Raw genomic sequence first — 9,330 nt, 5'->3', positions numbered from 1 at the left:
GTGGTGGCGGGCACAGTCCCATCTGCTCGGGAGGCTGAGGCAGGAGAATGGCGTGAACCCGGGAGGCGGAGCTTGCAGTGAGCCGAGATCGTGCCACTGCACTCCAGCCTGGGCTGGACAGAGCGAGACTCTGTCTCAAAAAAAAAAAAGTAAGTGTTCAGACTTAGTGGATTGGACTCCTCTCACTGTTAGGGCAGGATGGTGAGCAAAATACACAGAATTCTATTACAGGGGACACATATGATCACAGATACAGTTTTGATCCCTTTTTTTTTTTTTTCCCAGGTTCAACTTCTCGTCTTGTTGTTCTTCTTATACTATAGGCTGTTTGCTGTGGTTTAGTCAAAAAGCCATGTAGAATGCCTGCCTTTTGAAGACCAATTTTAAGGTGTCTAGTAATACAGCAGGTAAGTCTAGTAGGGAAAGCATGCTTAGGAGAATATTTTATGAGGAGAAAATTTAAAAAAAAATACTTGGAGTTCTTGAAGGAAATCTCTAAAAGTATACACGCCCTTATGGATATAACGTGTGATGTGCGCTAGATATACATAATTTGGGATATGAGAAGTGAATTCTATAGCATTCTTTTTAGGTTTAAGTATGAGATTGGCCTGAAGAGCTGATGGTAGGCAGCGGGAAGAGGAGGGCTGGCTGGGAGGGATGGGGAATGGTAGGTGAGTCTGACTCAAACCCAGCACACCTGAACTCTTAGTCTCTGTTGTAATTACAGTATGTAATATAGTGCTCTTTAATGTTAGCTTGGCTGTTCATTATTGCCAGTTATAGCTGCATGGGATTATTGAGACTTATTCTCCGGTTTCCCTTAAAGTCTTCTAGTTTTATTTAACAATGGACTCTGAGACGGATGGTTAACCCATTATTTCTACATGTATTCAATTACGTTTGTAAGTTAAAGATCATTTTTAGAGATTTTTCTTCAGTACTGAATTATTTATTTTTCTTTTGTTACAGTTCTAGTCCTAAAAACAATATTCTAAAATACAGAATAACTGCTGGCAATGCAGAAAGAGTAAATGGTTTCTGAAGAAAAGTATTTATTTCCTCAAATACCTGTTACCTTTTTAGCTTTAGACCAAAAAATAAAAAAGGCAAATGATATACCATGGATAAAAGTGTTAGGAAACAGTATTGTCATTGAGAACATCTTTAAAAACAAGTTATCAAAGTTAGAAATATTATACTTTTTTTTTTTTTTGAGACACAGTCTCGCTCTGTCACCAGGCGGGAGTGCAGTGGCACAATCTCAGTTCACTGCAACCTCCAACTCCCTGGTTCAAGCGATTCTCCAGCCTCAGCCTCCCAAGTAGCTGGGACTACAGGCACACACCACCATGCCTGGCTAATTTTTGTATTTTTAGTAGAGACGGGGTTTCACCTTGTTGGCCACGATGGTCTTGATCTCCCGACCTTGTGATCCACCCACCCGGCCTCCCAAGTGCTGAGATTACAGGCGTGAGCCACTGCGCCCGGCCTATACATTTTTTTAAATTAATGGTTTTGTAATTAATAAAGGGAGAGCCAGAGTTTCTAATCTGTACCATTCTTTAAGAAGCAGTAAATATCATTACCATCAATAAGGTAAAGTGTTCAGTCTTTCTCATTAAGAGAAGCACATTAACACAGTAGTGAAATACTGGCTTTCACCTAGGTTGTAGCAAGGATTGGGAATTTATATGAAATTGTCTCTCATATATACACTGTTGTTATGCAGTAATGTAAGTTTTCGAGAGTTTGGTAAAATGTATCAATTTTAAACACAAATGGCTAAGTAATCCATTTCTAGGAATTTTCCCTGCAGAAATAGCCTTACATGCAAAGATAAGTACAAGGAAAGTCAGTGCTTACTCCATATGTAAAAATGTCTTAAAGAGATGAATTCTAAATGAGAGTAAGTTGCCAGATAATATGTTTAATATCCCATTTGTGTAAAGCATGTGTGTTAAGCAATATATGCCTAGGACATTTCTTCCAGGACACATGAGTACACTGGCTACCCCTGCAGACTGACACTCCGTATCTTGTACTGTGTGAATGTGTTTTTTTTTTTTTTTAATATATTTTAAGTTCTAGGGTACGCATGCATAACGTGCAGGTTTGTTACATATATATACATGTGCCATGTTGGTGTGCTGCACCCATTAACTCGTCATTTACATTAGGTATATCTCCTAATGCTATCCCTCCCCCTTCTCCCCTCCCCCCTCCCCACAATAGGCCCCGGTGTGTGATGTTCCCCTTCCTGTGTCCAAGTGATCTCATTGTTCGATTCCCACCTATGAGTGAGAACATGCGGTGTTTGGTTTTCTGTTCTTGCGATAGTTTGCTGAGAGTGATGGTTTCCAGCATCCATGTCCCTACAAAGGACACGAACTCATCCTTTTTTATGGCTGCATAGTATTCCATGGTGTATGTGTGCTACATTTTCTTAATCCAGTCAGTCACTGACGGACATTTGGGTTGATTCCAAGTCTTTGCTATTGTGAATAGTGCTGCAGTAAACATACGTGTGCATGTGTCTTTATAGCAGCATGATTTATAATCCTTTGGGCATATACCCAGTAATGGGATGGCTGTGTCAAACGGTATTTCTAGTTCTAGATCCTTGAGGAATCGCCACACTGTTTTCCAGTGGTTGAACTAGTTTACAGTCCCATCAACAGTGTAAAAGTGTTCCTATTTCTCCACATCCTCTCCAGCACCTGTTGTTTCCTGACTTTTTAATGATTGCCATTCTAACTGGTGTGAGATGGTACCTCATTGTGGTTTGGATTTGCATTTCTCTGATGGCGAGTGAGGAGCATTTTTTCATGTGTCTGTTGGCTGTATGAATGTCTTCTTTTGAGAAGTGTCTGTTCATGTCCTTTGCCCACTTTTTGATGGGGTTGTTTGTTTTTTTCTTGTAAATTTGTTTGAGTTCTTTGTAGGTTCTGGATATTAGCCCTTTGTCAGATGAGTAGATTGCAAACATTTTCTCACATTCTGTAGGTTGTCTGTTCACTGTTATGGTAGTTTCTTTTGCTGTGCAGAAGCTCTTTAGTTTAATTAGATCCCATTTGTCAATTTTGGCTTTTGTTGCCGTTGTGTTTGGCGTCTTAGACATGAAGTCCTTGCCCATGCCTATGTCCTGAATGGTATTACCTAGGTTTTCTTGTAGGGTTTTAATGGTTTTAGGTCTAACATTTAAGTCTCTAATCCATCTTGAATTAATTTTCGTATAAGGAGTAAGGAAAGGATCCAGTTTCAGCTTTCTACTTATGGCTAGCCAATTTTCCCAGCACCATTTATTAAATAGGGAATCCTTTCCCCATTTCTTATTTTTGTCAGGTTTGTCAAAGATCAGATGGCTGTAGATGTATGGTATTATTTCTGAGGGCTCTGTTCTGTTCCATGTGAATGTGTTTTTAACTGTGAGCTTCTATTCTTTTTACTACTTAAGAAGACTGGTTTACAATTTTTTTTAATTCATGTTTTCCGGCAACTGTGTTCCAGCTGCCGGCATGTCCTGTGATTTGCCCTTTGCTTGGTATGCGCCTTCACATCATTCAGGATCTCTGCTGGAATGTCTCATGTATGGAGGTCTTTTCCAACAGCCTCTCACATCACTCTCCACCTGGATCTCTGCTGGAATGTCCCATGTGTAGAGGTCTTTTCCAACAGCCTCTCTACATCACTTTCCACCTTATTTTCCCAACTCATGAACGCCATATTACAAAGCACTGCTTTAAACCTAGGTGCCTAGAAAATTATAGGATACAAAGTTATTTATTTATTAAATGAATTAATAAAATACTATATTGGGATAGATTAAACATTGCAAAATATGTTGACATGAAATCAAGCCAGCATCATATTTTAAAGTTGTCTTTTTATAGCTAGATTAAATTTATTAAGTGCTTTCTGCAAAAGGTTTAGTCTCTTGTTCATCCTTAAATAGCCAAGATTTAATTTTGATATTCACTCGTCTTTGTGTGCCGAGGACTTGTGTACTGGAGTTTGAGAGTCAAACTATAAAGCACATGCAACAGCTAATTCTAGAGTGAGGCCCAGATCACTGATAGTCCTATAGCCTGGACCAGAGAAAGTCATGTAACTTCTCTGAACCTGTTTCTTCATCTGTAAGTGAAAATAATAGTTGAGTCATATCATTAGGATTAAATGAGATGATGTATGTGAAACTCCTAGTACAGTGCCTGGGACTGTTCTCTGTCTCTTTTCTTCAAATTCTCCCTAGAGATACTACCAAATAAAGCACGCACTGTTCTAGACTTAAGATTATGCAGTTATAGAATGGACTGACAGCATTGTATTCAGAATTACAGTTCATGAAAATAATGTATTCCTACTTTATTGCAGCGGTATTGAAAGTTTTTAAAGAATATAACCGTGTGTGTTGGTAACAGAAAGAAGAATGGAAGTATTCCAGGAACTTCGTAAACCATCAGCACGTTTGGAGTGTGACCATTGCAGTTTCAGAGGCACAGACTATGAAAATGTACAAATCCATATGGGTACCATCCATCCAGAATTTTGTGATGAAATGGATGCTGGTGGGCTAGGCAAAATGATATTTTACCAGAAAAGTGCAAAGCTATTTCACTGCCATAAATGCTTCTTCACCAGCAAGATGTACTCTAACGTATACTATCACATCACATCCAAACATGCATCCCCAGACAAATGGAATGATAAACCAAAAACTCAGTTGAACAAAGAAACAGATCCTGTGAAAAGCCCTCCTCTTCCTGAACACCAGAAAATACCCTGCAATTCTGCAGAACCAAAACCCATACCTGCCCTTTCAATGGAAACACAGAAACTTGGTTCAGTTTTGTCTCCAGAATCACCAAAACCTACTCCTCTTACTCCCCTGGAGCCTCAGAAACCTGGCTCTGTTGTTTCTCCTGAGCTACAGACACCTTCTCTTCCTTCTCCTGAGCCTTCAAGACCTGCCTCTGTTTCTTCTCCTGAACCTCCAAAACCAGTCCCTGTTTGTGAATCTCAGAAACCTGCCCCTGTTCCTTCTCCAGAACCACAGAAACTTGCCCCTGTATCTCCTGAGCCCGTAAAGGCTACTCTTCCTAATCCCAAACCCCAGAAGCACTCTCATTTCCCAGAAACACTGGGCCCACCTTCAGCCTCATCTCCAGAGTCACCAGTTCTAGCTGCTTCCCCAGAACCTTGGGGACCATCCCCAGCTGCATCTCCAGAATCTCGGAAATCAGCCCGGACTACCTCCCCTGAGCCAAGGAAGCCATCCCCTTCAGGGTCTCCTGAACCTTGGAAGCCATTCCCTGCTGTCTCCCCAGAGCCTAGGAGACCAGCGCCTGCTGTGTCACCAGGCTCTTGGAAGCCAGGGCCACCTGGGTCCCCTAGGCCTTGGAAATCCAGTCCTTCAGCGTCATCAGGACCTTGGAAGCCAGCTAAACCTGCTCCATCTGTGTCTCCTGGACCTTGGAAACCGATTCCTTCTATATCTCCTGGACCTTGGAAACCAACTCCATCTGTGTCTTCTGCATCCTGGAAATCTTCATCAGTCTCACCCAGCTCCTGGAAGTCCCCCCCTGCATCTCCTGAGTCATGGAAGTCTGGCCCACCAGAACTCCGAAAGACAGCTCCCACGTTGTCTCCTGAACATTGGAAGGCAGTTCCCCCAGTGTCTCCAGAGCTTCGCAAACCCGGCCCACCACTATCCCCAGAGATCCGTAGTCCAGCAGGATCTCCAGAGCTCAGAAAACCCTCAGGGTCACCAGACCTTTGGAAGCTTTCTCCTGATCAGCGGAAAACTTCTCCTGCTTCACTTGATTTCCCTGAGTCCCAGAAAAGTTCCCGTGGCGGTTCTCCTGATCTCTGGAAGTCTTCCTTTTTTATTGAGCCTCAGAAACCTGTCTTCCCTGAGACCCGAAAACCAGGTTCTTCTGGGCCATCTGAGTCCCCCAAAGCAGCCTCAGATATCTGGAAGCCAGTTCTCTCTATCGATACTGAGCCTAGAAAACCTGCCCTGTTTCCCGAGCCTGCCAAAACAGCCCCTCCTGCTTCTCCAGAACCACGCAAACGTGCCCTTTTTCCAGAGCCCCGGAAGCATGCCCTTTTCCCTGAACTCCCCAAATCTGCTCTATTCTCAGAATCACAGAAGGCTGTTGAGCTTGGTGATGAACTACAAATAGATGCCATAGATGATCAAAAATGTGATCTTTTGGTTCAGGAAGAACTTCTAGCTTCACCTAAGAAACTTTTGGAAGATACTTTATTTCCTTCCTCAAAGAAGCTCAAGAAAGACAACCAAGAGAGCTCAGATGCTGAGCTTAGTAGTAGTGAGTACATAAAAACAGATTTGGATGTGGTGGATGTTAAGGGCCAGGAATCAAGCAGTGATCAAGAGCAGGTTGATGTGGAATCCATTGATTTTAGCAAAGAGAACAAAATGGACATGACTAGTCCAGAGCAGTCTAGAAATGTGCTACAGTTTACTGAAGAAAAAGAAGCTTTTATCTCTGAAGAGGAGATTGCAAAATATATGAAGCGTGGAAAAGGAAAGTATTATTGCAAAATTTGTTGCTGTCGTGCTATGAAAAAAGGTGCTGTTTTGCATCATTTGGTTAATAAGCATAATGTTCATAGCCCTTACAAATGCACAATTTGTGGAAAGGCTTTTCTTTTGGAATCTCTCCTTAAAAATCATGTAGCAGCCCATGGGCAGAGTTTACTTAAATGTCCACGTTGTAATTTTGAATCAAATTTCCCACGAGGTTTTAAGAAACATTTAACTCATTGTCAAAGCCGGCATAATGAAGAGGCAAATAAAAAGCTAATGGAAGCTCTTGAACCGCCACTGGAGGAGCAGCAAATTTGATAGCTCAGTATGAATATTTGTTCTACAAAGGTGTTCGTTGAAACCATTCTTTGTAAGTATAGCTTATCAAATAGCCTAGTTGGATATGTAGATGACGTGTGGTGTACCGTGTTTCACTGTCTCAGTTGTGTTACTAAGAATGAGCATTTGATTATTTTTTTCTGGTCTCTGTCTATGTGGCTATCTTGTAAGTCAATCAATTTCTATATAGTCCAGGTGGATTAAACTTCTCATTTCTTTTAAATATGTATGAATAATAAAACAAGGAAGTAGGCATTCCATTTAATAATCAAGAGCAAGTTGTACTGAAAGCATTCAGTTAAAGTATATCTGTGTGTGGAACTAATTTCAGATAATAGAAAATATTAGTTGAAATGTTTAAGAATTAGGCATGAAAAATAAATTTGAGAAATTTTGTTTCCTCACATGTATTTTTAAATCATAAGAGTTATTTTCTATCTGATGTAAAATTAGTTTATAAATCTTAATCAGCTTCTAGATGTTTATTAGCTTTTATGTCATGAAATGTTGGAGTCTCAGGGTTGCTGATTGTCTGCTAATGGGAAAAATTGAGTAAGTCTTTAAAATAGTTTGCAGCCTTCTCCCACAGGAGACAAGTGAACGATAAGTGTGATTTTAGATCTTTTTTGTCCATAGTTGTTTTCAGTGGAGTCTTCCATTCTATATCTTACCCTAAGATCTGGTTCTTCCCTCCCCATCCCCATCCCAGCCCCCACCCGCCAGCTCACACTAATAGATGATTCTTAATTGCCAAATGTGTTAGAGTTTGTATGTCCTACTCCTGGGCCTTACGTGTCGCCTTTTGGGGCTTAAGACCAGGTTAATAAGTAGGAACTGAAAGTCTTCCAGGTTCACAGTAGAAAATTTTATAGACATTTCTGTTAAAGAAATACATCGATTTTATGTTTTTCAGTTCTGTTACTGTAAATACCTTGTACCTGTTCATGGATTATTTTATTCTAAAGTATTTTGTCAAATGTGTATCAACCAAATTAAAAAAGAAAGGCTTTCGTGTCAGCAACATTTTCATGTGTGTTTTCTTTTGTGTAATTTGCATTGTATGATATACAAATCCATTATTTCCATGTTTTTAACATAGGAGTTTTCTTATCTGGAGCAGCATTTTCTTAGCTGTGTTTTCTCCAAGTTCTGTGGTCAGGTAAGTTAGGGGAATGCTTGTATAGGGAGGACTCCATGTGAAAAATCTCATCCTTTCATATGAAAGGTTTTTTAATTACAGTGGTTGCCTATCCTGCCTGCCTCTGAACAGTGTGAGGCATTTAATCTCAAAGGATTCTGATGTGTAGCCAGGATTGAGATGCTGTACTGGGTTTAATTTAGCTATTCCCAGACATTTTTTTAACAATGAACAGTTTTGTCCTAGTTCCCCACTGGCTGGCTTCCCTACTAATATGCCCGTTGGGATATCTTAACAATATTTAGTGATGTGGTTTGGCTCTGTGTCACATCTCTCTCTCTTCTTTTTTATTTTGAGACCGATCCTTGCTCTGTCACCCAGGTTGCCCTGCAGTGGTGTGATCTTAGCTCACTGCAACCTCCGCCTTTCAGGTTCAAGGGAGTCTCGTGCCTCAGCCTCCTGAGTAGCTGGGACTACAGGGGCGTGCCACCATGTCTAGCTAATTTTTGTAGTTTAATAGAGATGGGGTTTTGCCATGTTGGCCAGGCTGGTCTCGAACTCCTGGGCTCAAGTGATCCACCTGCCTCAGCTTCCCAAAGTGCTGGGGTTACAGCTGTGCGCCACCACAGCCGACCCCCACCCAAATCTCATGCTGAATTGTAATCACCAGTGTTGGAGGAGGGGCCAGCCTGGTGATAAATGATTGGATCATGGGGACGGACTTCCTCTTGGTGTTCTCGTGATAGTGTGTGAGTTATTTAAAAGTGTTTAGCACCTTCCCCTTCGCTCTCTTCCTCCTGCTCCAGCCCTGTTGGATGTGCCAGCTTCCCCTTCGCCTTCTGCCGTGATTGTAAGTTTCCAGAGCCTCCCCGCCTCCTGCTGCAGCCGTGTTTCCTCCGCAGCGTGTGGAACCATTAGCTAATTAAACCTCTTTTCTTTATAAATTACCCGGTTTCAGGTAGTTCTTTGTAGCAGTGTGAGAACAGACTAATACATTTAGATAATACCAACTAAGGTCTTAGAAGCCTCAAATTTGTTAACTCTGGTGAACACTGCACTGAGTAGCTGCTGCTGTCAATTTACATGGCACCTTGAGAACAAGCTTCCAGATGAGTTCCCTTGTAGGCAGTGATGCCAACAGGTAGGACAGGTAAGATCTTGGTTATACTAGTTGTCCTTTCTTGTCCATACTGACTGACTGAAATTGTTTTTGAGAAACAAGAAGGGTCTGCATTACCTAGAAACTCTCCTGGCTCCTGCACCCTCAGACCAACCCTGTTAGACAGATTCTTTCCTAAGA

General features: G+C 41.4%; 1 protein-coding gene across 2 annotated transcripts; it reads left to right on the top strand.

Moving 5' to 3' along the window:
• Positions 1–282: 282 nt before the first annotated feature.
• Positions 283–7,915, top strand: CHAMP1 (chromosome alignment maintaining phosphoprotein 1). Of its 2 annotated transcripts, none has more exons than XM_011979414.1 (2): positions 283–407; positions 4,422–7,909. In XM_011979414.1, the coding sequence occupies exon 2, from the start codon at positions 4,430–4,432 to the stop codon at positions 6,869–6,871; it is 2,442 nt and encodes an 813-aa protein (XP_011834804.1). In that variant the 5' UTR covers positions 283–407; positions 4,422–4,429; the 3' UTR covers positions 6,872–7,909. The 2 variants fall into 2 exon arrangements, with proteins under 2 accessions (XP_011834804.1, XP_011834803.1); XM_011979413.1 differs by having other exon boundaries at positions 286–407; positions 4,375–7,915.
• Positions 7,916–9,330: the final 1,415 nt, after the last annotated feature.

Source organism: Mandrillus leucophaeus, unplaced genomic scaffold (assembly GCF_000951045.1).
Source record: "Mandrillus leucophaeus isolate KB7577 unplaced genomic scaffold, Mleu.le_1.0 Scaffold201, whole genome shotgun sequence".
Taxonomy (NCBI): domain Eukaryota; kingdom Metazoa; phylum Chordata; class Mammalia; order Primates; family Cercopithecidae; genus Mandrillus; species Mandrillus leucophaeus.
Note: the sequence above shows the minus strand (reverse complement) of the source record. Positions and strands in the feature narration are given on the sequence as shown.